This window comes from Penicillium pulvis, assembly GCF_028828015.1.
Source record: "Penicillium pulvis strain IBT 33274 chromosome Unknown contig_12_segment0_segment0, whole genome shotgun sequence".
NCBI classification, from domain to species: domain Eukaryota; kingdom Fungi; phylum Ascomycota; class Eurotiomycetes; order Eurotiales; family Aspergillaceae; genus Penicillium; species Penicillium pulvis.
The window spans coordinates 3,984,507-4,010,886 of NW_026643072.1; the positions used below are offsets into that span (position 1 = coordinate 3,984,507).

The window sequence follows — 26,380 nt, forward strand, 5'->3', positions numbered from 1 at the left end:
AAATAAAAAATAAAAAAGATGGACTATCGGGGAATCGAACCCCGGACCTCTCGCAGCTTCACAGAAATGCGAAGCGAGCGCACTACCCCTGTGCTAACAGCCCAGTGGTTATGGGTGAACTCCCGGTTTGGTTTTATGACTGACTTGTCGTATCGCAACCTGGGAACCAATGTATAGTCCCGTCGTTGGCCAGGAAATCTACAATAATCGTGCTTTAGGTGCAGTCACTTAAAGTGTCAATTTCACAGGTGTATCCCTGGTGTCTATCATGTAATGAAGACGTAGATAAGCGACTACTTGAACATGTACTACAGCAAGTACATACCCTGATTTCATGAGTTATGACGTTGCAACACGTGCCGGTTATCGGGGTTATCGCTCGCCGCGGCTCATCCTCCTCTTCCCATGCACTACACCATAGACCATGAGGACGGTCCTCCTCAGTCGTTTTTGCTTTCGACGCGGGATCCAACGTATCCCGCGACATCATTTCACATCATGGCAACCTACCAAGCAAGTCCCGCGGCGGGGCCGGATCATCAGCGGACTGGTGATGACCGCTTTGGCACCCAGCGCATTCCTCAAGTTGGCAGAGGCAGATCACCCTGAGAAGACGGGTGAAATGCAAATGCTTGAGGCTTCACGCGATGAGATCCGGAAAGCTGTTTCTCCAGACGCCCGGGGCTTATCGCGGGTCTGGCAATCCCTCTCTGTCACATTCTACTACTATGTCTATGACCCAATCGCTACCGGATTGAGATTCTTGCACCTATTCGTGATTTTCATGCCGGTTGTAGTAACCGTGCCTGCTATCTGGATTGGCCGGGCTGTTGAAACTAGAAATGGGGCGCAATCGGGTACAATCTGGTGGTATCGGTTCTTGGTCAAGGCGATGGAGCGCGCTGGACCTGCTTTTATCAAGGTTTGTTGATTCTATCTTCCACTTGCGTATGATTCACTAGAGACTAACCTGTTTGATAGCTTGGTCAATGGGCTGCTTCACGAACTGATATATTTCCTCCGGAAATGTGCGCCGTCATGTCCTCACTCCATTCCAATGCGCCCGCTCATTCCCTTCGCGATACCAAGCGGACAATCCGAAAGGCATTCAATGGTCTTCCATTTGAAGAGATCTTTGAGGAGTTCGACGAAAAGCCTTTGGGCGTTGGTGCCATTGCACAAGTCTATAAAGCGAAACTCAAACCGAGCCTAGCGACTACAAACCAGGAGCTAGGTCATGAGCCGATCACCTTGGGAGAGAAGATGCGCAAGAACGTCGACGTGCTAGTCAAGGACTCACCACATCGTGTACCATCATCATATGTCGCGATCAAAGTATTACATCCCCGAGTCGAGAAGATGATTCATCGTGATCTACGCATCATGTCCTTCTTCGCTTCTTTGATAAATGCCATTCCAACGATGCACTGGCTCTCCTTCCCAGATGAGGTTCAACAGTTCGGTGAGATGATGAAACTTCAACTGGATATGCGTATCGAAGGCACCAACCTCGTCATGTTCCGAGAGAAATTCAAGTCCCGAAGCACCGCCTGGTTCCCATACCCTTACCTGGACTATACAACTCGCGAAGTGCTGGTCGAGGAATTTGCTCAGGGTATCCCGCTAGCCACGTTTCTGGAAATCGGAGGAGGCGTTTACCAACATGAGATTGCCAATGAAGGCCTCGATGCCTTTTTACACATGCTTCTAATCGATAACTTTGTCCATGCCGATCTACACCCTGGAAATATCATGGTTCGGTTTTACAAGCCTAGCGAACTCGATCTATCCCTTCGCAAGCATTCGCGTGCCACCGATGCGCCGACACGAGCTGAAGTAGACGTGACCGAGTCTGTGCTTGCACGATTACGTCCCCATATTGGCCATCAAGAACAGTGGGATTCCGCACTGGCTCAGCTTAATAATGAAGGATATCGCCCACAGCTTATTTTCATTGATACCGGTCTGGTTACTGAGTTGAACGACACCAATCGGCGAAATTTCCTGGATCTTTTCCGAGCCATTGCTGAGTTTGATGGATATAGAGCTGGTCAACTTATGGTTGAGCGATGTCGCACACCCGAACAGGTCCTCGAGCCAGAGATTTTCGCTCTCAAAATGCAACATCTTGTGTTGAGCATTAAGACACGTACATTTGCTCTTGGAAATATCAAGATTGGCGATGTGCTGAGTGAGGTCTTAACAATGGTCCGCGGCCATCACGTCCGGTTCGAAGGTGACTTTGTGAATGTCGTGATATCTTGCCTCCTACTTGAAGGCATTGGGAGAAGTTTGAATCCAGATCTAGACTTGTTTAAGAGGTATGGCAATCCTAGATCCCAGTTTTTTCAGAGCAACACTGACCTGTTTCTAGTGCCCTTCCTATTCTCCGACAGCTGGGCTCTGGCGCCACCTTCTTGCAAACGGTCCGTTCAGGCGACACCTCGATGCTTCGTGTCTGGGTTGGCTTGGAGGCTCGTGGATTGCTGCAGGCCAGCATTGAGAGTGTCGAGCGGTGCGTCAAGTACGATCAGTTGTCGCCAAATATCTGAGATATAGATTCCCTTTCTGTACCATATGAAGTGCCCCCGGCATCAATGATAATGAAAATATATACAGTATTCAAATATGAATTTCCAATCCAATGGCAAGCTAGTGCTACAAATTGGCTCAAAACTCATGTCACATCGATAAAATCTCACGAAAACCTTGGAACATCACTATATTGCCATTATCGTCTGCTGGTGGAAATAAACTGTTAAAACTTGGGTAGTAAGACAGGTAGAATATGACACAGGAAGGAGAAAACACCAGAGATCATGAATAGGGGTTTCATAAAAAAATATAAAAAAACCACGAAGAAACGCCCATGCCATGTCTAAAATTATACAATGTGGAGTGGAGAATGGATCAAATGGTCTGAAGAGCCTCATGAGCTCTGCTCGCGAACAGCAGCTCCACTGGCTCTCCACCATGCGTCTCCTCCCCATCGCATCAGTCGCTCAACCGCAGCCGTTGGCGTATCTAAAGCAGGTCGGATATCGAGGTAGAAGACAGGGTCTCCATTCGGCTCAGGAGGACCAGAGTAGTAATCGATCACATAACGAACTTCCTTTGAGCCGTTAGGTGTCTGACGCTGAACGAACCAGTCGTGTCGGTCAAAAGGAGGTTTGGTCCTGAAGTATCTCATGTTAGTATTTGATTGGCAATGATAAACTACAATTGCAGGGTGCGACATACTCAAACTTGGAAGGGTAGATCCATCCCAAAGCCTGGAAGATCTGGGCCTTGGGAGTAAGATCCTTTGGACGACCCTGGAACCGAATCAGGCGAGGCTCTGTCGTCGGGTCCGCAAGTCCATGCGCCTCAGCCATGGCCAGGTCCCAGCTCAGATTCTCCTCGCCTCGGCGACACTTGCTCCATCCTTCCTTGAGACCCTTGGCGAATGTGCGCTCCCATCCTACAATCTCGTTCCAGGCACCTTCATTCAGGAAGTTGTGGACAGCAACCATGGCTTCCACGGCATCCTGGGGTGTATCGGTGTGTCCTTTGCGCAGCATGGCATTGTACATCTGCTGAGGGGATGGGTACTCCCAGTTCTCGTCGCTGTCGCCTCGTGGGATAGAAGACTGTTCACGCTCAACGGGAAGATCGACGGTCTGGTTCGCGGCACGCTCCTGAGAGATCGAGGCGAACATATAGTTCATCGGGTTCAGTTTCGATAAAGTGGAGGAGGACTGGGTTGGAGCCGCTGGCTCTTTCGGGGATTGCGCGGCAGATGTTTTCGGATAGAAAGGAGAATCGGATTTCATGGGGCAACTGCCCTCAGGGACAGCAGCTGGCGCCTGACGCGATTCATGCATCGGGCATGAAGGCTGAATTGATGGTCAGTCGGGTACTTGATGTAAATTAAGGTCCTGAAGGACGTACCGGGGGAGCTGCATTGGTAGGCGGGTGAGGAGCCTGTGGCGCCGTTGGCTGCGAGTCTGCCCAGAACCAACCCATTTTCGATACTAAAGAGTACAGAAGAATTAACAGTAAAAAGTGGCAATGGAGTGGTAAAAACCAAAAAATTGCCTCGCGCGATAAAAGATCGGGAAAACCGCGACAAGATGACATAATCCGACTCGTAATCCGCAGCGGGCCGAAGTATAGAAATCCACGCGATTTGGTTGGTTTACATCAACAAGGGTACTTTAACAGTTTCCTGTGCTAGTACCTAAAGCATTAATTCTTCAAGTTTCAATATAGACTGGTTCCATAACTCAGTTGGTTAGAGTGTCATGCTAATAACGTGAAAGTCGAGGGTTCGACCCCCTCTGGGACCATGTTTTTGACTATACATACCAATTAATATATTTTAATTACACCACACTTTTTTGTGTTAGTACATAGAGCATTAATTCTTCAAATACCATATCGATTGGTTCCATAACTCAGTTGGTTAGAGTGTCATGCTAATAACGTGAAAGTCGAGGGTTCGACCCCCCTCTGGGACCATTTCTTTTTGCACCTAATCTGCTCTGGTGAAGGATTTTTTGGTACCCCACTGCTCTAACTGTTACGAGCCCGTCCTGCTTCCCTAGCCAAGATGTGACCGGGCCATAACTACATAGTCCATAGTTTCGGTCTCTCTGACCTCCCATATGTCATGCTTCTTATCCCCCGTTTTCTAGCTTAGTGCCATACGTTCCATCAACGTAACAGTTGGTAGCACGTCCTGTCTACGTTTTCTTTCGGGTCCTCCGATCGGTTATTTGTCCTTGTTTTCCTTTTCCTGCGCCAAGCCTGCGCCGGTGCGGTGATCGCACCAATCCCACCCGCTCCCGCCCTAGTGAACCATACCCGTCTTGAGCTTATATGGACTCGCTGGATAAAGCATCGAGATCGGCTTTGATACTTGCCTCACAGCTTGATAACTTCATTAGCTTGTCGCTGACTAACCTACCTCCCCCTGGGTTTTTGAATCCGATTCTATCATCCATTTTCGCATCCAACACGTCATCACCCGATTCGGGAAGGTGCCCTCAACCAGCTTGCCAAACTCGGCTGACTTCCTAGTCGACTGGCCTATTGATCGTTCCTGCTTGAACCAAGCCACCAAGGGTTTTCTTCGTTTATCGATTTCACTCTGCCCCCCTGATCCTCTTTCTTTAGAATCGGAACCTAGTCGCCCGCTCGGCCGTATTTAGACTAAGCCGCCGGCGCTAGGGCCGGCCAAACGTCATCCTAACTCGTCTATCACGAGTGCGGCCTCTGCCCCAACGCTCGTTTCAGCGCCTACTACACCGCGCACCGAACGAACACAGCTGCGCCCTGCTACTTCTTCACGCAACGCCGTCAGCTTCGCTGATTTCTCCCCTATGCGGGTACCATACGCAGGCCCTCCTATCCCCTTCCCCTCCACCAGCTCTTACCTACGGGACCCCACCCGCTGCCGCTGAGCCTCTTTTTCCTCCTAGATCTTTCCCCGGCTAGTTGTTGCCAGTTCCTACGATGGCTGACAAGGATAACCGCCAGAACAGTGCTCCTTCGGCAGCCCCGGTCCAGGATTTCCAAGCCATCCTCACCGGCATCCTGACCAACCCCGATCTCATCGCGTTACTCCATACTCTAGCGCCAGCCTCGAACTAGGCACAAGCTGTCACCTATGATTTAAAGCCTGATACATCCTGGAAGCCTGCAGAGATTGGTTTCTTTAACCTAAGCCAACCCGATAAGGATGGCGGCTTCGTGCTTATCCGCGACGTTATGCACTATACTAATGTCTTCACCTTCGTTGATCGCCTCAGCGACTTGGTCCGCCTAAAGTCTGAGCAATTTGTGCGCGCGAATCTTTATTTTTGCCTGAAGCCCGACGCTCTGGCTTGGTATTCTCACCTATGAGCCGATCATAAGAAAAAGACCCGCTTTGATGAAGTCATAAATCTCGGCCTGTCCTCATCAAGCGGTTCCATAACTCAGTTGGTTAGAGTGTCATGCTAATAACGTGAAAGTCGAGGGTTCGACCCCCTCTGGGACCATACCTTTTTACACACCTACTAAATATTCTATATTCAAGTGTTGTTTTCCTGCTTATAGCCTTTTTTTATTCTCACCTCATTATTGAATAATGTCTGCTAGTATTCAGGTTCTCATGTAGCAGAGCAGCAGTCTCCTGCTCTGTAGCTGTCAAGGGATTATCATTGTCATAATGTGACAATATGAATGTCAATGCGAGGGCACGAGTTTCCAAAATCTTGCCAGTGGCGTAAGTAAGGCTTCGGATATCTCATTAAGGTATTGCTGCTGGTGGAAAGGGCTGACAAGACTGAAATCCTTACACGAAAGTAGCAAGAACTGCGGGTCGTCGAAAAACTGGCCTTCGTAATGACCTCGCGCTGTGTTGTCTTGAAAGAGTTGAGCAGAACCCAAGCAGTGATACTCAGAAGAGCCAGCGGATGTTGAAATGGGAGCTGTTTCATCGAGCCTGAAGTTGTTTAGCACTCTTTGAAGGCTTTCTTGACCCAGAGCTCCCTAAATTGAGGTGTACTAATGTATATAGTATCAGAATCAGAATACTAGTCGTCGCTGATTACAATGGGGTTCAATTGGCTTGAACCTATTCCATGAGTCATAATAGTTCTTGATGCTGTATTTCCGAAACTATGCGAATTTGAAGCTTGTGAGAGGAATGTCAGGACCACTGTATAGAACTGGCCATACAGACCAACTGCGTCAGTTGAGGAGAGATGGTTTTTCCGCCGAAATAACCAATGGTCATGTGAGTGTCACGTAACCCCACAATTGTACTTACAGTAAGCATTCTCAGTAGGCTTTAGCAAATGGGGCCCCATGTAAAGTTCCAGGACCCACCCCAACCCATAAAATTCACAGGGGGGCCCATGGGCCCCTAATGGGCCCGCAACGAGGTTGGCTATATGCCTAATTTTGCCTGATTTTACACATTTTTTGCCGAGACTTTTTTTTTTGGTTACGTCTATTCTAGTCTGTTCCGATCCACGCGCGGCGAGTAGTAAAGCGGCCATTTCTCGTACGGTAGAGGGCCGGAGTGGGTGGTTAAAAAAAGAGGTCTAATTAATTGACGCGTTTTTTAATGGGGTGGCCACCCGGTAGTGGATTACTTTAGTAAAAAGTAAAAAAAGATGGTCCCAGAGGGGGTCGAACCCTCGACTTTCACGTTATTAGCATGACACTCTAACCAACTGAGTTATGGAACCGTTCTATAGTGAGACTCAAAGAATTAATGCTTTGTGTACTCATGCAGAAAAGTGTTGATAAAAAGTATGTTAGACTTAGTCAAAAAAAACATGGTCCCAGAGGGGGTCGAACCCTCGACTTTCACGTTATTAGCATGACACTCTAACCAACTGAGTTATGGAACCAGTCTATAATGAAATTCGAAGAATATCATTTCAAACCACAAAGGTAAAAGGGTCCCATGAAAAATATAGATTATATAGTAAAAAACGTGGTCCCAGAGGGGGTCGAACCCTCGACTTTCACGTTATTAGCATGACACTCTAACCAACTGAGTTATGGAACCTATCATGTCATGTGACGTGGAATTATGATCCATCCCTACTCTACTCTGTAAGTAGAGATACTAATAATTGACTAGTCTAGAATAATAACTGATAAAATTAAGACTGAGATACATAATTACTGATCTTGATATATGGGTTCCTGAAACAGGAGTCACCTATATGCCTATTCCAGGGAGAAATCTATCTTATATGTTGAATTGTATGTCAGGTGTCTGGGCCTCTTTAGTGGGTCCGGTTGTTCTTGTTTACCTCAAGGCTCCATCTCTCTCCTTTCTTATCTATGTTTGATATTTTTGTCCAACCTTACTGCAGTTATTGTTGTTATTGCATTTTGTACGCAGGTGGCTTCTTAGCCAGCCCCTTTCTCTCTTTTTGCTTTACTCCTGATTCAGTACTAGTATTTCATGGTACATATATATATTCCAAGTTTTGTCTTGAAAAATATCATCTACTATCCGAATCAACCATCTTCACTCTATTTATCTCGTGCTCTAAAAGCAGAGGTACCGCAATATAATAGTAATATTCTAAGGTTCCAAGGTTGGCATATCTAGGCAGTACTAGCATCGCTGGCGTACCCCGTGTGTAGACGTTGGACATCACGGAGAGTGTTTCAGGCATCCACCTGTCCTGTTTGGACTGTTTCTTCCAACATTCTTTCCGATCATGACTTTTCCTCACACCACTGGCAGTGCCTCTTCTTTCACATATACTAGTACCACTGCTTTGGTGTTGCCATCGTAGTTGACAGCTAGCACTCATCTATTTGACTCCATCGACTCGTCTGGATCCCACCGCCTTACGACAATCTCGACAATGTCCTGATTCCCGAGAACCCCAACGGTGAATACACCGGTATCGAGTTGTCGAAAATGTTGGGCAGAGCATCAGAATCGGCATCAAGCAAGTCAAAAACCGCCCGCGACATCTTCAAGGGCCTCTCCGGTGTTGATCGACCACACGCTACGCTGCGCTGCTGGGAAACTCATGCCTGAAGATCGCCACCGGCCCCATAGAAACCCCCAGTAACGAAGCTGTCCAGGCTTACACAGGATATTTCCAGAGAGACCCACATGGTTGTCGCTATATTTCGCTTCTGAAAAATATGATTCACTTCCTGGTTGATAAGTCTGACATTCAAATTGACCCCAGTGCACTACCATCTGCTGTTGATGAAGAGACAGTTTCCGAAGAGACCGTCCGTTTGAGAGTTGTGAATCGACTGCTCGAAGAGTTCAGCGAGGACTTCGACGACCATTACTACCATTACATGAATCCTGATACCGCAGAACAGCTTGAAGAGTTCGAAGAAGGACAATACACGAAGGTCGTCGAGGTGTTCTACTTCTGCTCAAACCGGATAGAGCGGCAGCCATCCAACTTGACCCGAAGCGCTGCTATCAAAACAGCCAAGAAGATCAGGGGAGAAAAGGGGCAGGCTAGACACAAAAAGTGGGATGCGGAATTTAATGAGCGACGCAATCACTGGCAAATGGATATGGCCGTTTCCCGAGCAGGTACAAGAGAGAGCGACACCGGCAATCCAGCGGCCATCGAACATAGCCTACAAGTTGAACACTCTTTGCAGCCCGAAAGATCCCTGCAGCCCGAAAACCCGACATAAGAGAAAGATGTAGCCTTGGAAGAAAATGCTGGAGGATCTTATGCGAAGACAGAAGTGTTACTTCCAATTCCGCTGGATCTCATATCGGTGGACCGAACGCAGGTTTTGACCTATCTGATCCAGAAGGTCGAAGAGCTCCATTCCGATCGTTACGCATCTTTTTTACAGCATTGTTCTACTGTGGACATATGTGCAAAGCTTGAGGATATTCTGACGCCTGGTGTGAGACGGGTTAGTGATGACGGGCCATCCTCTTTGAAAAGGTAAGTGTCGTTATGTCTACAGAATATAATAGCTTCTCCTAAATCTGGCTAGGTTACAGTCGATCGGAGGGGATACCGAAAGCACTGCCGCTGGAGTCTACCTGCACATTATCTGGCTTCCAGAAGAGCCCGAACGTTTCTGGTTGTACGTTGGCCAAGCAACAGACCTGGCAAGAAGGATAGCGGATCACAACAACAAGATTTACCGCAAAAAACATCTCAGCCTCCATTATCACATATGGGATTCGAGGGAAGATACGTGCTCGAAGTCTGTTGTACTTGCTACATGTGACCCGAGTACCAAGGGACAGACTGTCTTTAGAGCTGATCAATGTTGTCTGAACCTTCTGGAGATGTGGATGGCATGTCTGTTCCAGACCCTCACTGCAAGGGATCTCGACAAATATCTATCTCCATCTATCAGCCGGTCGTCCGCCGGTCGCCACCTCAATGTTGTGCCACCCATATGGCAAAGGTTCCAAGATGAAACTGTGCCAGAAAGAAAAGAAGTTTTCGATCGACCAAGCTTCCAGGCACTTCTACGCTCGGAGGACGCAGCTGTTCGATCATGGGCGCAGAAAGCCAGAGACTCATACAATGATATCCGAAACTCCCCCGACCCAGAACTACGCAAATATTGGCTTGATAATAACAAAAGACAGCTCCAGCAGGCTTGGAGCTCCAATCAACAGAGCACCATTGCCAGGACGAAGGAGTACCTCAAGGGCAAGAAAACCACTGTCAAGTGTGCTCCAGGCCGCAGTCGTGGCTTTGTTACATGCGGAAAATTCATCATCTCTGTGCCCAGTTCGCTAGAGATCTCACCCGGCAGCAAGCTTATCGAGCAGTTCCATCTTTACCAAACGGCGATTAGTCATCGCTTTGCGTGTAAGGCGATGGATTATGATCCATCGAGCCGACTTGCGATATCAATCAAGGGCCTGAATGCCTCCGGAAACAAAGTCGACACATGGCTTCACAGCTCCGGAGAAAACAAACTTGCCATGCGTATGAACACGCTTGTTGATCTACTAGAGGATGTCCCCTTCAATGAGACTTGCTTGTTACGTCGCCGTTGGATTGTCAATCGCTCGGAGACAGGGATCGAGCGCCAAACCGAATACACAGACTAAATATGGGAGCTCAGGTGTATGTTTCAAGCCTCAAGCATTCCCAGTTTGTGTATAGTTACCAGTAGAAGGATAGACATCTCACTCCTAGCTATCACCATATGACACACATTCTAGCTATGCATCCCTCCGGCCTTCCCTACTTCATCGAGTCTGACGAGATTTTAGCTACTAATTAGTAGTATACAAAAGGAGTGGGAGTAAAATCCATTGTAAAGTCGGAGATAGCTCATATATACTACTCGTAGTTTATCACCTTGCTACTAAGGTTACGGCGCTCCATACTAGTAGACGCAATCGACTCTGGGTCTGTTATGGGCATTGGGGGATACTTAGGCTGGCCGCACTCAAGCTGGAGTCGGCCCAACAGCGTCCGAATCCCAATTTTACTATAGTTCCCTATACAAACTGCCCCCCCCCCCCCTCCCTCTTCTTGTTGAAGCTATTCCAGCCTTGCAAAATGCTCAATCTCAACAATTAAGGGTATTGAGAATATGACTACACGTAATATTTTCGTTCCATCTGTTGACCTACCAGTCAGTGAACAAACATAACGGAGGGTAATATTAGAGACCAACTAGAAGCAGCAGACCTATCATCTAAGGCATTCAAACAGCAGAAGTAGTACTAATTAGAGATGGGGGAGGGGGAGGGGAGAGTCGCAAGAGAGCGAGCGTTAAGTCCGGGGGCGATTGCGGCGAAGGCGGCTCATAGATTCCATATTAGGCACTTAGGCGTAGCAGCCGTCCTGATTGTATGGGGAATGCCAGCAATGTTGGGACTTGGGTGTGACGAGCGGTCCCCTTTTTCTGCCGGCATAACTGACCCAAATGCCCTAGCATATCCACAGAGTCGATTGCGTCTATGCTAGATGGACCACCATAGCTGCCACTAGATAGAAACCTGCGAAGACGATGCTGGTAGACAAGGTTCGAGGTAGGCCCCGGGGTAGTAGTTATTCTAAAGTACTCGACACGGAAGACGGTATAGCTACACACCAAGTTCAAATTCCCTTCGTCAAGTATGGCAGCTAGAGTATGGGGCGCTTCCAATTGATTAATTGATAAGAAGTGCAGTTTGAATTAGCTCTAGCAACTGCCTAGCCTAAGTTGTTGTCTAGTCTAAGGTAGTTTTGTCAACAAGAGAGAGGGGCCATATTTACTTCCTACACCCTGGATATTCTTCTGGATCATGAGGACCAGATTCAGGCACCACCGATCAAGGGGTTCCATATTTAAGTTGGTTAGATTGTCATGCTAATGACGTGAAAGTCACCAAAGCAGATTAAGGCAAAAAAAAAACAAATGGTCCCAGAGGGGGTCGAACCCTCGACTTTCACGTTATTAGCATGACACTCTAACCAACTGAGTTATGGAACCAATCTACATTGAGAATTAGAAAATTAATGCTACATGTACTAAAACTCAAAGGTGTTAGATAATCAAAAATATGTCAAATCGTAGAGTCAAAAACATGGTCCCAGAGGGGGTCGAACCCTCGACTTTCACGTTATTAGCATGACACTCTAACCAACTGAGTTATGGAACCGCTTGATGAAGACAGGCCGAGATTTATGGCTACATAGGTCAGAAGCTAGAATACTGTTACTATTATTACTGCGTTGGTGCCTCAGCCAGACGGCATCCACTACCCACCATAGCCTATATCTTCTTCTTCTCTTTAATCTGAGTACTTTCGTTAATACCATCATATATTCACCTGTGCATGGTGTCGTACCTGAGCTCCTTACTCCAATTTCCGTTGCTCAAAGCCTTTGGTATCGAAGTGGTGTGCCCTGATACAGACTACCCTGGTAAGCTGCGCGCAAGAGACCAGTAGTAATTCTTCTGCCAGCTTCACCTTACAAGAGATCGTGTAAGCTATGTGAGTAATCAATATGTGTATATTGTCACTAGCCGCGATAGAGTTAATTCTATCACCCCATTCGAAACTTCACCTCACCTTGAACATAGATCTTGACCTTGATCAGCTCCATGCTACCCTGGAAGAACTCCAGTCATGTTATCAGGAGCAGTAAGTGCAAACCGATGTTCTCTGCACACATTGTCAGCTTCTTGTCTAAGCATAACCTCAACCATCTTAGTATCTAAAACCTCTGCTTCCAGATCTGGAAAGTTCACCAGGACCTCAGTCCTTGATCAATACCCCTCGCCAGGAGCAGCAAGTGCAAGCTAATCTGCTCTATAATTATTCTTAACGCTCTCGCTACAACTTAATCAACAATTAAACCTCCCCTGTATCTACACCGAGTTCATTCGAACCGTTCAACAGCTCGTGAGCTATACCAGCGGCAATCACTCTGGCCATTACAATTCGACCAAGCCCCATAGCGGCACCGGCAATAATAATACTGTGGTGATAGGATAGATATTGGTTCTGAAGCATCAGGATGCTACCTCTTTTGTGAGAGGGGATGATATAACGAACCAGATGGCTGTTACTATGTAACGGGAGCTAAGGTATCAGCCAACAACTGATTGGTCAGGTAAGAAGTAGAGAAAGAGCCTGGGTTTCGATTGAACAACCGAGACTGATTCTTGAAGAACCTTCAAAGAATCGAGGGCTTAATGCCTGCTTTATAGAATAAATGGGTCCACGCTTCGACAGGGATTTGGATATAATTCCCGATCGATAATATCCTGATATCATCCCGTTCCATCCGTTACATGCCCGGGGGCCAGTTCCGTCAGACCTTCTTGGTGAGCATGCACCTAATTGAGGGAGAAGGGGGATCGGGTATCAATCAGATATCCCGTGACATACTATTGTTACTATGTTGGTGCCTTAGCCGCATAGCATCCACTAGGCACCACTGCCTGTATCATGTCCTTCCGTCTCCTCTCCTCCACCTCTTCAATTGGATTACTTTTATTAGTGCTAACACACGTTTACCTACATGTGCTGTTATACCTAAGCTCCTTACAACTTCAAAGAAGCTGAGTAGTAGGCTAAAAAAACATTCACAGCCGGAGCAGATTAAGGCAAAAATATGGTCCCAGAGGGGGTCGAACCCTCGACTTTCACGTTATTAGCATGACACTCTAACCAACTGAGTTATGGAACCGATTGATTAGGATAAGCTAGATTTTATGGCTATATCAAAGGAAGAGTAGTAGGTGAAGAAAAACCAGGAAATAGTGCATGTATATAGATATCTAGAAGGGAGAGGGAGTAGGCCAGGAAGATAAGATAAAAGAGATACCAAAAGTGATGCATGAGGCCTACACCCTAAGAGGGCAAAACAAAAAGATATTCATGACAGAGCACATTAGCATAATCTCATGGTCCTGAGGGGGTCGAACCCTCGAGAATTTTTTTTTTAGTACCCCACTTCTCTAACGCTTTGATGATGTCATAAATGTCAGCCTGTCCCCATGAAGCGGTTCCATAACTCAGTTGGTTAGAGTGTCATGCTAATAACGTGAAAGTCGAGGGTTCGACCCCCTCTGGGACCATGTTTTTGATCATACCTTATATATTTTTAACCCATTATCATTAATATCAACTTCAAATATTCAATATACACAACGATATCAGGATACCTCTGCTGAAGCAACAGGCTAAATGTTGCACACATCATTCGCGGAGATTACAAACCCTGCCATCGCCTCGTCCCAAATGGCCCGCCATCTGGATCCTTGGGCAGCCGCAATGAAGAAGTAGTCGGTTAAGACCCGAGCTACCTGCTCCCAGCTTTGCCAATCACATAACATTGCGACTCGAGCCAGCCGCTCTACAAACCAAGGTCGCTCGGGCTGACCGAGTGAGCCTTGAGCTCCAATGAACAAAGCCCAGGCAAACAATCCGAAGTTCTCATTGGGTAGCTCAAGCAGAAGAGTGAGTCTGAAATTGTTCACTACTTTCATGAGATGTTTTGTGAGAGCCCGACCAAGGCCCGAGGACGGAGGGGAGACAATGAGAAAGTAGTTGAGAAAGCAGATCGAAGTTACACGGGTGACTGCTTCAATCGGGTGGATTCTCTCGGACCTGGAGTCTTCAGTGTAAACATAACTGAGCAGTTGATGCTCGGTTTCGCAATTGAGCACTCGGAAAAAATCATGGTCGCTGAAGTGTATGGCCTGGGGCGCAACCTGGACGGTGATACTGTAAAAGATCATGTCTCGTATCACGTTCAAGATGCGTAGTAATGGCGGACTGAGAAGTGTATTCGCCCAGAACCCAGAGCCAAGCCGTCGAATTGGTGATGAAGGGGGAGGTCGAATTCGGTGCTGTATATCGAGAGGTACGGGTTGTGTGTCCCAAGTCAGTGGGAATACCGGTTTAGCTAACAGCCCTGTACCGGCCTTCACATCGCTTCTGCTGGATCGTAAGTCTAAGCAATTTAGAGTGCAATCAGTCACGTACGTAAGAATCGCCGACAACATTGAAGATGAGCTGATGCTCTTATCCGTGATACCACCACGAAGCTCCACCATGCGCCTTAGGCCAGTCAGGTGAACCCGAGCTTCGTCAAACAAACCTGCGATTAACTATCATGATGTGAGAAGGGTTTCGGGTAACTGTTTTGGCGAAATCTTACTGATCCAGTGAGGAGATTGATAATTGTATCGAATGCCTCGTTGCTGAGTGCTAACCTTGGGTCTCGTACTTTGGTGTTCATCTCGTGTATTGATTTGGCTTTCATGATACAGTAGTCAGAATCGTTGATGACCCGATCAGGGCCATCGATCGTGCTGAAAGGATCAAGGCGATTCATGGCCAAGGCGGCTCGGTGCGCAGCGCACATGCTCATGAGACCGAAGAAACTTCCCGGGTCAGAGAAGGAAGATCGGACCATTAACTCTAGCTCAGGGATTTCCGAGTCTCTGAGGCCGCTCGGAAAGGTCATGGGAACAAAGACAGATTTCCCTGAAATGAATTAGTCCCAGAAATACTCTAGAGGATAAATATGACGTACAGTAATAAACCAAATGTGCAACCGTAGAAGGGAGCTCGCCCGTTCCAGGCAATGAACAGAAAGGATCGTAGAACCATGATGCAGGCAAAGTCCGTGGGTTGAGGCTCAAATGACAAGGTAACGGGTAGCCAGCCAGCCATCGCGGCGGGCGTGCTCGACGAGGTCTTGAATCAGAACAACTGCTCTCGAAGTCCGTATCCCCTATCGATGAGACAGAGGTCTGGGATACAGCCCTCAAAACCAGTTGTTGGCCCTCAGACTCCTCAACGACCTTCCGTCGAGACTTTGTAGCTATCTGTTCCCGGTTATCTCGCCTCGATGTTCGTTTGGTTCCTGCTAGCCTCTCTCGCCGGCGTACATCGCGCATAACATGTGAGCGGATCGCCTTGCGGGCTTTGACATCTTTGATTCGTTTGGAGGTCAAGTCATCGTCGTGGTCGATGAAGGTGTACGACGGCCGATCAAGCGGTGAAGCGGCTCTTGAACTGGGTTCTGAACCAAAGCTGTTAGTACGGGTGCAGGATTTCGCGATGCCCTCCCTACTAGTGCAACCAGGATGGAGCTGAATTTCCTAGGCAAATAGAAACTGTAGGATTCGTTTGCCACGGAGACCATAACAAGCCTCCAGGGTCATGTCGTGGCGCACAGATCCACGAATGGGGTAGATCGGTGGGTCTTTCCGGGAGATGGGGGGGCTTGAAAAGGTACAATCGAGCACCAACCTGAATTGGAAGGTCGAACACCTGGTAACGTAAACGACTGCAAATGATCCATCTTGGGCCCGAAGGCCAGCACAAAGCGAGATGACAAGTCACAATCCAATGAAGTCAATATGAAGTGGGGGTTGGGAAGACGGATTTAGGAGAAAAGAAAGGAGTAGTTACGTTGCCAATATGTCAATGCGGGGGAGAGATAGAGCACCAGCCAAATTCAGTTTAAAAGTAGTTCAAGCGGAGAAATCCACCCAGTGATGATCCGGTGGTATGATGGGACTGTGTAACCATTTCTATACATAGTTCTATGGTAAATAAAGAGTAGATATAGGGACATCAACCTGAAGAAAAGAAGGTCCTGTATAATGCGCCCAAAGATGCTGCCAAGCACAAGTAACAACGCAACCCGCTAACAATCAAAAGAATACACGTAACCTCTTCCCTCGTACATAGCAATCTCAAGCATATGCCGTTGATCTCATTTACCCCTGCATGTCACTCATGAGTCTAGAGATCAAAGCGTAACCAAAAAGCACCGCCAACCCGATCCAAAGGCGGTTTCGTCGTGCCCATCCCTGACCGGCTTCCCGAGCCACATGACCCCCCTCCACAACCGCTCCAATCCCCGGAGCACTCCCGTTCGGTCGTCGACGTAAGGCGCTAGTCTCTGGGGAACATCTGGTAGGGGCGTTGGGGTCTGGGAGAATCTGGCCGGTGTTGGTATCAATGTGATGTTCTTTCATCCAGGCCCAATTTTCCTGGTCTAACTCAGGCCACTCAGCCCGGAACTTCAACCCTCCATCTCCTGCCTTGACGTTATTGATTCCTTTGGCTGTTCGAGTCACACCCGGGGTGGCGTTAAGGTGCGAACCGCCCCCAGTTGAGTTCCACCATCGTGACCGAACAGCAAATACTCGACGCTCCGCTTCCGATGCGCTGACACTTCCCGTAGTCATCTCTTCACTGGTCATGAAGGACAATAATCCAATCAGGATGGTCGAAACTTCCCAGGCAGGATTGAAAGACTTGGGGTGGAAGTCGCTGATGCTTAGGCAGAGGCGAGTTGACGGCTGGAATCGACCACTAGGAGTATGCATGCGGATGGCTGGGGGCGCAAAGGGATATTCAGGAGGGAACATCAGGGTACCCCAGTATTGTCCATTCTCGTATGGGGTGCCCGGAGGACCCGTGAGGATATAGTGCCATCTGGTCTGATTAGTGCATGAGTTTCTTCCAGAGAGCTAAGAGGTCACACTCACTCAAGAATATTGCTCTCCGATGGATGGGCAATAATGAATGGAGGGGGGTTCTTCTGAATAGTTTGGTATTCCCGAGTGAGCTGTATAGTTTGTTAGCGACTCCCGGTTGCTTGGACATGAATGTCTCGGTTACCCACCCGTTTCAAAGCTGCCTTGGTCGCCATGTTGCAGGACAAATTCTGCTAGAGAATAATGTGTAACTGGTAAGAAGAGATAATATGGGAGAGACAAAAGTAAAGCAAAAGGAATTCTAGACCAAAGAGAATCGATGAAGTGAAAGGTCAAGGCGAAACGGTTGCGCAACGAGCGTCCCCGGAGTCACGTGCGCACCGTTTTCCCACGCGATCACCAACATGATGCTGTTCTCCGATCTTAGCCCATTGTAGCCGTCACGATGTCGTCCCCTTTATCTGCCGGAGATGAAGATGTATGTATAATATCTATGCAGCTTGGAGCTGTATTTTTAATGTTCGTGCTAAACTAATCATCTTACTGTCCATAGATCTTCGAGCGCTTGCAACAGCGCAAGGACCCGCAGGTCCTGGAAGAGCAGCAGCAGGCTGTGAATGAGCGGATGCAGGCAATTCTTCAGAAAGCCCAATCTCGTCTTGGGGAATTGGTATGAATCTCGCCTTCTCTAGCCTTTGGATCATTGATCACCCGGCCTACCGGTGGACTTGAGGAACCTCCGGCTAACCCTCACATCTATAAAGCTCGACCAAAACTCTACCTTGCCCTGCAGGATCTCGTCGGTCCAGTTCCAGAGCGCGCCCCACACTCGCCGAAGCTTCCTCGAGCACATCGTCAACCCGCTTCTTGGTGCGAACCGCGATCATCCCTACACTCTTTCCGAGGCCTTGCGGGAAGTTTCGGCTGCGGCAGACAAACTTGGACGATTTGGTTAGTGATCCTCACGTCGCATAATGATGAAAGCTTATTATATTCTCCTTTACTAAAATAATTGTTAGATCTCTTCCAACAGCCTATCGCCGTTCACCTGGATGAATCGACACCAGATCCCACCACCGGATTGCGCAACATCGATGTTATCCTTGCTACCCGGGAGAAATCTCGTGTGCTTTTGAAGACCGGAACCGACCTTGGAAATGCAGAGGGTTCGGCATACGGTAACCTCCTCTGGCGCAATGTATTTGGAGGTGCTGAGACTTTGAACCTGAACGCCTCTTTGGGTACGCGCACACGATCTGCCTACCAGGCTGCATTCGAGACCCCCATTTTCTGTGACCCTGACTTCCGCCTGGAAGTTGGTGGTATCGCAAGCTCCACCCAGAAGTCCTGGGCCAGCCATGAGGAGGTAGTCAAGGGTGGCTGGAGCAAGCTTCGATGGCTCTCCCAGTCCGGCCATCGCCATGAACTGGGCTACAACGGATTTTGGAGACAGGTTACCAGCCTTGCGGAGAACGCCTCCCCGACTGTCCGAGCCGACGCAGGTGATAGTGTGAAGAGCAGCATCTTCCACAGCTGGGTCAATGATCAGCGGGACAACGCCATGTTGCCTTCTCGCGGTTACTACGCCAAGGTTTTCAATGAAGTTGCTGGGTGGGGCCCCTTGAAGGGAGATGTATCATTCTGGAAGTCCGAGATCGAGACCCAGGGCAGTATCCCGATCCCTATTCCGGGTGTCAAGGGTGACAGTGGCATTAGCCTCACCACTGGCTTCCGTGCAGGCCTCCTTTACCCCTTGGGACTGGAGTCAAACTCGCGGCCCCAGCTTTCCCGCGTGAATGATCGCTTCCTGCTTGGTGGTCCTACTGACGTCCGTGGTTTCCGTCTCTGCGGCCTGGGTCCTCGTGAGGGTCCTGATTCCCTTGGTGGGGACGTTTACGCTGCTGGAAGCGCAAACTTGCTATTCCCTCTTCCCAGAGTGGGAGCCGAGAAGCCTTTGCGATTGCAAGCCTTCTTGAACGGTGGTCGCCTGTTGCCACTGCGCACTTCGCAGAAGACCGCCCCTTCAACCAGCGGAGAGGTGCAGGATGCCATGATCTCAACCATCTCTGATCTGCAGAATGGCTTGCCTAGTATCTCAGCCGGTGTTGGTATCGTGTACGCCCTTCCCGTTGCGCGGTTCGAGCTTAATTTCTCTCTACCGCTCGTCCTTCGTAAGGGCGAGGAGGGCCGCAAGGGCCTGCAGCTTGGAATTGGCATCAACTTCCTGTAGAAACATGTTTCCTATTATTAGAGCTTAGCGGAGTCGAATTATACCTCACTTCATTCCTTTTTAATTCAGAATCCTGTTATTGTTATCTTGTTGTATTGGTTCTATACTTCGGCTCCCGGGGCTCCACGCGGGGCTGAGTCAGCAGGCATCAGGACAAACCGCAAGTTGGACACTTCGAGCTTCACGAGCTCCCACACGACTTACTTTCCACCTTGTTCTTGCATACAGCCAACAGAAATCTGTCTGATCGCCGCTCCACGGCAATGGCTCAATACTACCCTCAACAGCAACAGCCGGGCTATGCCCCTCAAGGCGCCGCACAAAACCTCCAGTTCTTCCCCTCGTCCTATTCCTCGGTATCCGGCCACACGACCCCCTCACAGGCTTCATACGGCGCTGGATTCGGTGGCGCTTCTAATCCCTCTGCACAGGCCTATCCGGGAGGTGGATATGGAGGCTTTGGGTCTCCGGCTGCTGGTGTGAGCGGCAGGATGGGCGAGCAGAGTGGCTTGCGGACAGGCTGGCTAGCCGCGTTTGGAGCCGAAGGATATGAAGGAGAACCGTCTTTACAGGAAGAATTGGGAATAAATCTTGGTCACATCAAAACCAAGGTAAGTCGTTATAAGGGTTGTTTGCTTCTACGTGTGATGCAGCATTGGATGGATCTACGAACCTAGTTCGGACCGCACGACTTCCATGCTTCTCCTCTGACGTATATGATATCTCACTTGATTCGAGATGTGCTAATAATTTGCGATTGCAGACTCTGACTGTGCTAAACCCATTCGCATCCATCGATAACCATTTAATGGACGACAGTGACCTTTACGGTGCCCTGCTTTACGTCTTCCTATACGGCCTTTTCCTCCTCCTGTCCGGCAAGGTGTTCTATGGCTACATTTATGGTGTTGCAGTCTTTGGCACCGTCTCCTTACACCTCATCCTGAGTCTCATGTCGCCCGTTCTCGACGGAGCTCCAACTCCGAACGCCGCCGACCCCACCAACTACAACCCACACCACAAGCCCTCTATGTCTGGCGTTTCCACTGCTGGCCATTTCTCTGCCACTCTGACATTCCCCCGCTCGGCCAGTGTTCTGGGATACTGTTTCCTTCCACTTGTGTTGACCGCTCTCATTGGTGTTCTGCTCCCCATGGACACGATGTTCGGCTATCTCTTGACCACCGCCGCCGTGGGCTGGTGCACCTACAGCTCGTCTGGCATGTTCTGTGCCGTGGCGCGCATGAGTGGTATGCGCGGCTTGGTGGCATATCCTTTGGCTTTGTTCTACGTCGTCTTCGGTATCATGGGTATCTTCTCGTCACGGGGCACAGGTACTCTGGCTGCGAAAACGGGTGCTGCTTAGACGTTCTGTGGTTTGATTCTTTAAGGAGACTATTTCATTCAAATGAGTATTATAGTCTCATGGTGGCATAAACATGCTGGCCATTCTTATTTTTGCGGAGGCTATCCGGTAAAAGAAAGGGGACATTGGGAAATTTCGCCTGCTGTTCCTTACATTAATTTATGAATATTATGAGGTTCTAAATGTGTTATATATCATTAAACCATTAGATTCGTCAATGCCCCTCTATCCAATTCATCCGTATAGACCTTGTATGATGCAAAAACCGACCGTGTTCCAAATCCCAAAAGACAACGTAGGAAGGCAAGTAAGCCGATTTATCTACTCGTTTCACTCTGCGTCGGTGCCCACTTGGCTAGCCATTCTCTGGTTTTTTCCAGATCACCTCCAGACGCCTCGGCGCCAGCAACGCACCATTCAAGCGCATAGGACTTGCCATCGGACCCCTCAGCAGAGAGCATCTCAGCCAAGTTACGGCGAATTTGCCCAGTCTCATCCGTACAGAAGTACAGTGGCGATGTATTGGGTACCTCAGGTTTGAAATTGATAGCATCCACGAGCGGGCGCGTGACCTTCATAATATCAGCCACGCCCACCGGCGCAGGAGAATCCGCAGATTTGCTGTTCTGTTTCCCAGTCTTGCAGTACTCGTTTTGACACCACGGCTTGCCGCAGCCGGTCATCATTTGGGATAAATAGCGTCGTTCAATACGGCGTCGGAGCGCTTTCCCTTCTGGGTCATACGTATCGACGTATAGAGGTCCGTAGCATATACTGCATAGACCGAGAGAGGCATTGCTTGCACTGCTGAGTGTGCGGCCACAATTCTGGTTCAAACAGATGCGAGGAGCTGGACGGGAAACACGCTCTAGATCATGATGTCTGAGATGGGTTCTCATATCGCGAAGCCGAATGATCTTATTACATAGGTGGCATTCTGTTGTTCGGCCGCCGTCAGATAGCTCGTGTGGTGTTAAGCCGGAGAGCATGACTTCGGGATCGTTGAAATCGGGGTCTGCCTCGCCTTTCTGGGGGACGAGTAGATGGCAGAATTGACAAAGGATCAACTTGCCAGGACACTCGGTAGTGCGATGCTGCGCTAGTGCTGGAAGCCCTTCGAATTGAGCGGCACAATCAGGACAGCTGTGGGCGCTGTGGAAGATGGAATCGTGCCTGAGCTTGCTGGAGGCATCATTGCCATGGGCTGAATCATGAGAGCAATGCCAGTGATTCTCCCACTCTGGCGACCGTTTTTGAAAAACATTGTTGCATTGAGGACAAAGAACGTTATTTCGGAGACAGAAGTTCTCATGGAGGACCAATGTCCGCTGCGGCACCCATTGTCGACAATTCTGACACTGTACATCCCCGGGCTCATGGGCCTCTTCTGTCTCCTTTTCACCCTCTATCTCATTTGCGATTATTCGTAGATGATATTGCGCCGGAGACTGCTTTGCAGATGCAGCTTCGGAGTCGGTAGAATAGGCGTGAGCTGAGATATAGAGAGCTTCTGCTCCCTCAAGAGCCACATTTGTAGATCGAATCTTCAATCGCTTGGGAGACTGACTCGAGAAGTCTCCCCAAACATGCATATCAGCCCGAGGGCGGCTTTGTTGGCGCGCACCAAGGGGACTAACAAAAAGACAGAGATTGGGATCCTCTGTAACAAGCTCCACTTCGAGAGTGTCTTCAGGGTTCCATTCTCGAAGCTCATAATCAACATATTCTCCCGGTAAGACCTGGGCCGTCACAGCCTCTCCGAGGGCAAGAACTCCACCAACTGAGCTGCCACTGGTTGTACCTGGTGCCCGCGCTGCCCGTTCTAATCGTTTCCGTAGAGTCTCCCGAGCTTGTTCCTCTGACAGTGCGACAATGTCAACCTCCAGATCTGTGTCTACGACACAAATGCCATCACCCTCCGGGTACACTTTATCAACCAAAAACCGGAAAGCCTCGTTGCGCGTCCCGGGGACGTTCAGTATCTCGTTGACGGTCAGAGTTGTGAAATTGTCCCGTAGGTGCCGCTCCAGCAAGGCCTTCCAGTCTTCGGGGTCATAGCCAGCCTCGAGCGGGCGAAGTCGCACATACGTGCCTTTGGGTAGTTGTTTCGCATGCACTGTCACCGCTGGACTTGATGGAGATTGCTCTTGTGCTTCTCTGCCATCTGTATTCTGTGTCACGCCGTTTGCGTCTAATTCGAATTCGGCATCTTCGATTCCAAGTGACTCTCGGAGCAAAGCGCTCAGTGCGACTTCATTCTCCGCAGCGGAGAACTCTCTGATCCCCGCGTATACGAAGCGACCATTCTGGGGGTTTACGACGCGGAACGTGAGCGGGTGGGGAAGCTGGTGCTGACGATTCTCGATTTGTTGCCGGGCTCGGGATTCTGCAGCGAACGTGTGGGGGTTGAAGGGGTCGAAGGAAGTGGTGTGCACACGAGGGTTCGGAGGGACAGCTTGGAGGGGCGCGGCGGCAAGAAGCTGTTCGAGGGCGGATTGAGGGAGTGTAATCTTATCTCCCGGTAGACGGGGTGTTTGCTGAGGAGCAGTTACAGCCAGCTGGGCCGACCAAATTAAAGTATTATTATCCATGATATGAAGCACGAAGGAGAGAAGAGTGGCATTGCGATAATTTAAGGTGGGGAACACCGAAAGCTTAGAAGTTCTGGAAGACTCCGCGGCCCCCGGAAATGGTATAATAAACATGAAAACGCCCGCTTAGAAATCCAAATCCTCCATTATTATTTAACGAAAACTGCGCATACGGTGGCGAGCACTGGTATTGCACCAATCACACTGGAAATTGTCAACTTTGTAAATTCCAATGTCGCAGATGAAAGCTTACCATCGTGGCGGAACATCCTTCGTTGTGGTCGATACAGTAGTCACCTTGGCAGCTCTGGCAGGTATGCTGACAATCCAGTTTACACGATGCACACTATAACAAGCGGGTTAGTATTGTTATACGAATTCAACAGGTGGTCACTCACGGTCGGCCCACACTCCCAGCAATCCTTGCTAACTCCTGGCACAGAATCCTAAGGCAGTGTTAATAACTGTCGCAACGTAATATCGAAGATACCCTGTAACATACCTCTCGCTCTCCTGCCCGAACTGGTCCTGTTAGCGGTCCCTGAGGGGGGCGAACCGCTGTCTGGTGTGGCGACAAGTTCACTTGAGCATGTTGAGGATTGGGCAGACAATTAGAGCAAAACCACTTATTACACCGATGGCACCAGCGATCAGTCAAGCAGTCGGCACATCGTGCAATCAGGCATGGATGCTGTCCGGGAATGTGTTCAGGGCGCTTCGCTGCGGTGACGCTGGATACGTGTAAGGGCATTGGGTTCAGCAGTGGGAACTGTAGATCTGGGGATTGACCCCAGATCGCTGGTCCCTCTGGAGAACTATGACACCCATCACACCCACGCGGGCCCAGTGCCACAGTAGCAACCGCTGGTCCCAGCAGAGGAGCTTCTGGGGCCATCTTGCCTTCATCCACAGAATACAGATTGACATCATGGCGCGGTCCACGACAAAGCACCGCATCAAATGCAATGATGCCCTCACATTTCTGCAAGGTTTGTGCCCAGCCATCGTCCAAAGTGTGTTTGAACAATCTCCCTGAGGAGCTGTACCATTCATTTTGCTCTGCCGGTGTCCTGGGGACATCTTCCTCGTCATCCGAGGACGCACTCGATGAAGATGAACTGGAGCTCTGACTAGGACTTCGGGAGCCAATGCGAGAGCCCCACCAGTCACGATATCGGCGTCGCACTACACCCCGAGGTGCCTTGGTTCTGGGTGAAAAGTGATAGATACCCTTGATCCGGGGAGTACCCTCTGGGCGTGTAGGCCGAACGGCATGTTGGATGACCTGCATGAGCTTTCGCTCATTGAGGTGGAGACACTCGCGGATCGAGAGAATGCTGACATTAAATCGATCTGTCAGGATGATATCGGCGACTAGATTGGCCGGTACTGGTAAGCCATCCAAAACCAGGGTGCGCACATCCTGTAGCACCGATCTTTTCTCCAAACTGGCGAAAATGCGTCGCAGCGGCGCAGAGTATACTTCGTCCTCCGTCTGCAAGTCATCCTGGCGCTGCGACTTTTTAGGAAGCTGAGCACCCCGGCAGCGAGTCAGATCAAGGTGTCGGAAAATATAGGGAGTTTGTGTAATCATGCTATACATAAGTCGCGATGTCGATGCCAGAGCTAGTAAGGATGGTGCTGCGAGATAAGGCGCGACATGATCCAGGATCAAACTATTGGTTAGGGCCTCTTCGATAGGCGCTCGGCGCGGAGAGGGTGTGGGTTCTGGCATAGAGATTACATTTGGGGTAATCTTCTGAGGAATTTCGCGGATGATAGGTTCAAGGCCCAGTTCTTTTGCAGTGAGGCGACGAGAGCCATAGAAATCGGGAGCGCGGCTGATGAGATTTTGACGATAGGCGATCATAGCGCCGACGGCGACCTCATCTCCGATGCGCAAGATCGGCGCCGGTTGAATTTCTTGGAGAGCGGCACGGGCTTTGACGAGCTCCGTCTCCAAAAGGTTAATGGTAGATTGTAGGACGGCAGGCATGGCGTCGAAGTCGGAGTCAATGGCAGAAACAAGAGCGGACCACAAGTCGGACATAATCTTTCTTTATATAGTTAAGAAAGAAGGGGGGCGGTTCCACCATGAACTGGGTGGGGAATCAGGGACTCGGGAATAAATACGGTTGAAATAGATCAGATCATCCAGTACCAAAGGTACGGAATGCTTCACCGGGACGATGAAAGAGAATAGTGCCACTCAAGCTCCGGTGGGGACGGAATTGGAGATCCGAGTGTGGAGTGAAATTGGATTATTCGATTGAGTAATGATAAGAGTCGGTCAGCGTTGCGGATGCACCGAATGCAGCAAGTCCGGGGACTTGTATACGGCAGTGTATTAGTTTAAGGGAGAGTACTTTAAAAAACCTTATGGTCTTGATGTGGATATGGCCTATTTATGTGTTCACTTGGGCGATATACATCTTAATCTCTTCACACTCTATATGTGCTCAGAGTATAAGGGAGATCTCACATTCCCTTGGAAATCTACATGTACTGAGTACGGAGTGCATGTCAATCCACCAAGATAAGACATGAAGAAAAATCAAAATCGAAATAATGAATGATCAAGGATACTTGGACCAATGATACGATATGGCATGTTCTTGGGGTGCAGTAAGGGGCCAAAAGTACCCGGTACTTCCAAATATGGGGTTTTGTGCTGGGGAAACTAGTGGACCCTGGGGAGACCGAAGTACCCGGTACTGAACCAAGGTCCCACTCTAAGTATATTATGGCTGTCAATTGCCCCCACTGATC

General features: G+C 49.2%; 9 protein-coding genes across 9 annotated transcripts; 4 read left to right on the forward strand and 5 right to left on the reverse strand.

Annotated features, from left to right (window-relative positions):
* Positions 1-424: 424 nt before the first annotated feature.
* Positions 425-2,552, forward strand: N7503_002719 (ABC1 kinase family protein; the record flags this gene model as incomplete). Its single annotated transcript, XM_057062266.1, has 3 exons — positions 425-922; positions 982-2,321; positions 2,375-2,552. The coding sequence occupies 3 exons, from the start codon at positions 425-427 to the stop codon at positions 2,550-2,552; spliced, it is 2,016 nt and encodes a 671-aa protein (XP_056926228.1).
* A 307-nt stretch (positions 2,553-2,859) lies between these two features.
* Positions 2,860-4,075, reverse strand: N7503_002720 (holocytochrome c synthase CYC3). The gene is made up of 3 exons (XM_057062267.1): positions 3,931-4,075; positions 3,241-3,875; positions 2,860-3,176 (listed from the first exon to the last, which is right to left on the reverse strand). Exons 1-3 carry the CDS (start codon positions 4,003-4,005, stop codon positions 2,930-2,932), a joined length of 957 nt encoding a protein of 318 aa, XP_056926229.1. The 5' UTR covers positions 4,006-4,075; the 3' UTR covers positions 2,860-2,929.
* A 4,344-nt stretch (positions 4,076-8,419) lies between these two features.
* N7503_002721 (uncharacterized protein) lies at positions 8,420-10,567 on the forward strand (the record flags this gene model as incomplete). Its single annotated transcript, XM_057062268.1, has 4 exons — positions 8,420-8,492; positions 8,564-9,117; positions 9,175-9,434; positions 9,487-10,567. The coding sequence occupies 4 exons, from the start codon at positions 8,420-8,422 to the stop codon at positions 10,565-10,567; spliced, it is 1,968 nt and encodes a 655-aa protein (XP_056926230.1).
* A 3,578-nt stretch (positions 10,568-14,145) lies between these two features.
* Positions 14,146-16,277, reverse strand: N7503_002722 (uncharacterized protein; the record flags this gene model as incomplete). Its single annotated transcript, XM_057062269.1, has 5 exons — positions 14,146-14,902; positions 14,951-15,075; positions 15,126-15,454; positions 15,504-15,995; positions 16,226-16,277. The coding sequence occupies 5 exons, from the start codon at positions 16,275-16,277 to the stop codon at positions 14,146-14,148; spliced, it is 1,755 nt and encodes a 584-aa protein (XP_056926231.1).
* A 278-nt stretch (positions 16,278-16,555) lies between these two features.
* N7503_002723 (ubiquitin-conjugating enzyme E2) lies at positions 16,556-17,688 on the reverse strand. Its single transcript, XM_057062270.1, has 3 exons — positions 17,613-17,688; positions 17,476-17,555; positions 16,556-17,422 (listed from the first exon to the last, which is right to left on the reverse strand). Exons 1-3 carry the CDS (start codon positions 17,637-17,639, stop codon positions 16,699-16,701), a joined length of 831 nt encoding a protein of 276 aa, XP_056926232.1. The 5' UTR covers positions 17,640-17,688; the 3' UTR covers positions 16,556-16,698.
* A 181-nt stretch (positions 17,689-17,869) lies between these two features.
* On the forward strand, positions 17,870-19,654 carry sam50 (SAM complex subunit SAM50; the record flags this gene model as incomplete). Its single annotated transcript, XM_057062271.1, has 4 exons — positions 17,870-17,902; positions 17,978-18,094; positions 18,189-18,375; positions 18,444-19,654. The coding sequence occupies 4 exons, from the start codon at positions 17,870-17,872 to the stop codon at positions 19,652-19,654; spliced, it is 1,548 nt and encodes a 515-aa protein (XP_056926233.1).
* A 263-nt stretch (positions 19,655-19,917) lies between these two features.
* N7503_002725 (transporter YIP1) lies at positions 19,918-21,020 on the forward strand (the record flags this gene model as incomplete). Its single annotated transcript, XM_057062272.1, has 2 exons — positions 19,918-20,265; positions 20,418-21,020. The coding sequence occupies 2 exons, from the start codon at positions 19,918-19,920 to the stop codon at positions 21,018-21,020; spliced, it is 951 nt and encodes a 316-aa protein (XP_056926234.1).
* Positions 21,021-21,337: 317 nt separating this feature from the next.
* Positions 21,338-23,611, reverse strand: N7503_002726 (putative ubiquitin fusion degradation protein (Ufd1); the record flags this gene model as incomplete). Its single annotated transcript, XM_057062273.1, has 1 exon — positions 21,338-23,611. One exon carries the CDS (start codon positions 23,609-23,611, stop codon positions 21,338-21,340), a length of 2,274 nt encoding a protein of 757 aa, XP_056926235.1.
* A 153-nt stretch (positions 23,612-23,764) lies between these two features.
* On the reverse strand, positions 23,765-25,607 carry N7503_002727 (uncharacterized protein; the record flags this gene model as incomplete). Its single annotated transcript, XM_057062274.1, has 4 exons — positions 23,765-23,815; positions 23,865-23,957; positions 24,010-24,057; positions 24,114-25,607. 4 exons carry the CDS (start codon positions 25,605-25,607, stop codon positions 23,765-23,767), a joined length of 1,686 nt encoding a protein of 561 aa, XP_056926236.1.
* Positions 25,608-26,380: the final 773 nt, after the last annotated feature.

Coding starts and splice junctions, on each gene's coding strand:
- N7503_002720 (XM_057062267.1), bottom strand. CDS start 4,005: ATGGGTTGGTTCTGGGCAGACTCGCAGCCAACGGCGCCACAGGCTCCT. Junction 3,876..3,930: donor CTACCAATGCAGCTCCCCCG/GTACGTCCTTCA, acceptor CCATCAATTCAG/CCTTCATGCCCGATGCATGA. Junction 3,177..3,240: donor ATCTACCCTTCCAAGTTTGA/GTATGTCGCACC, acceptor GAGATACTTCAG/GACCAAACCTCCTTTTGACC.
- N7503_002723 (XM_057062270.1), bottom strand. CDS start 17,639: ATGGCGACCAAGGCAGCTTTGAAACGG. Junction 17,556..17,612: donor CCAAGGCAGCTTTGAAACGG/GTGGGTAACCGA, acceptor CAAACTATACAG/CTCACTCGGGAATACCAAAC. Junction 17,423..17,475: donor TCGGAGAGCAATATTCTTGA/GTGAGTGTGACC, acceptor TAATCAGACCAG/ATGGCACTATATCCTCACGG.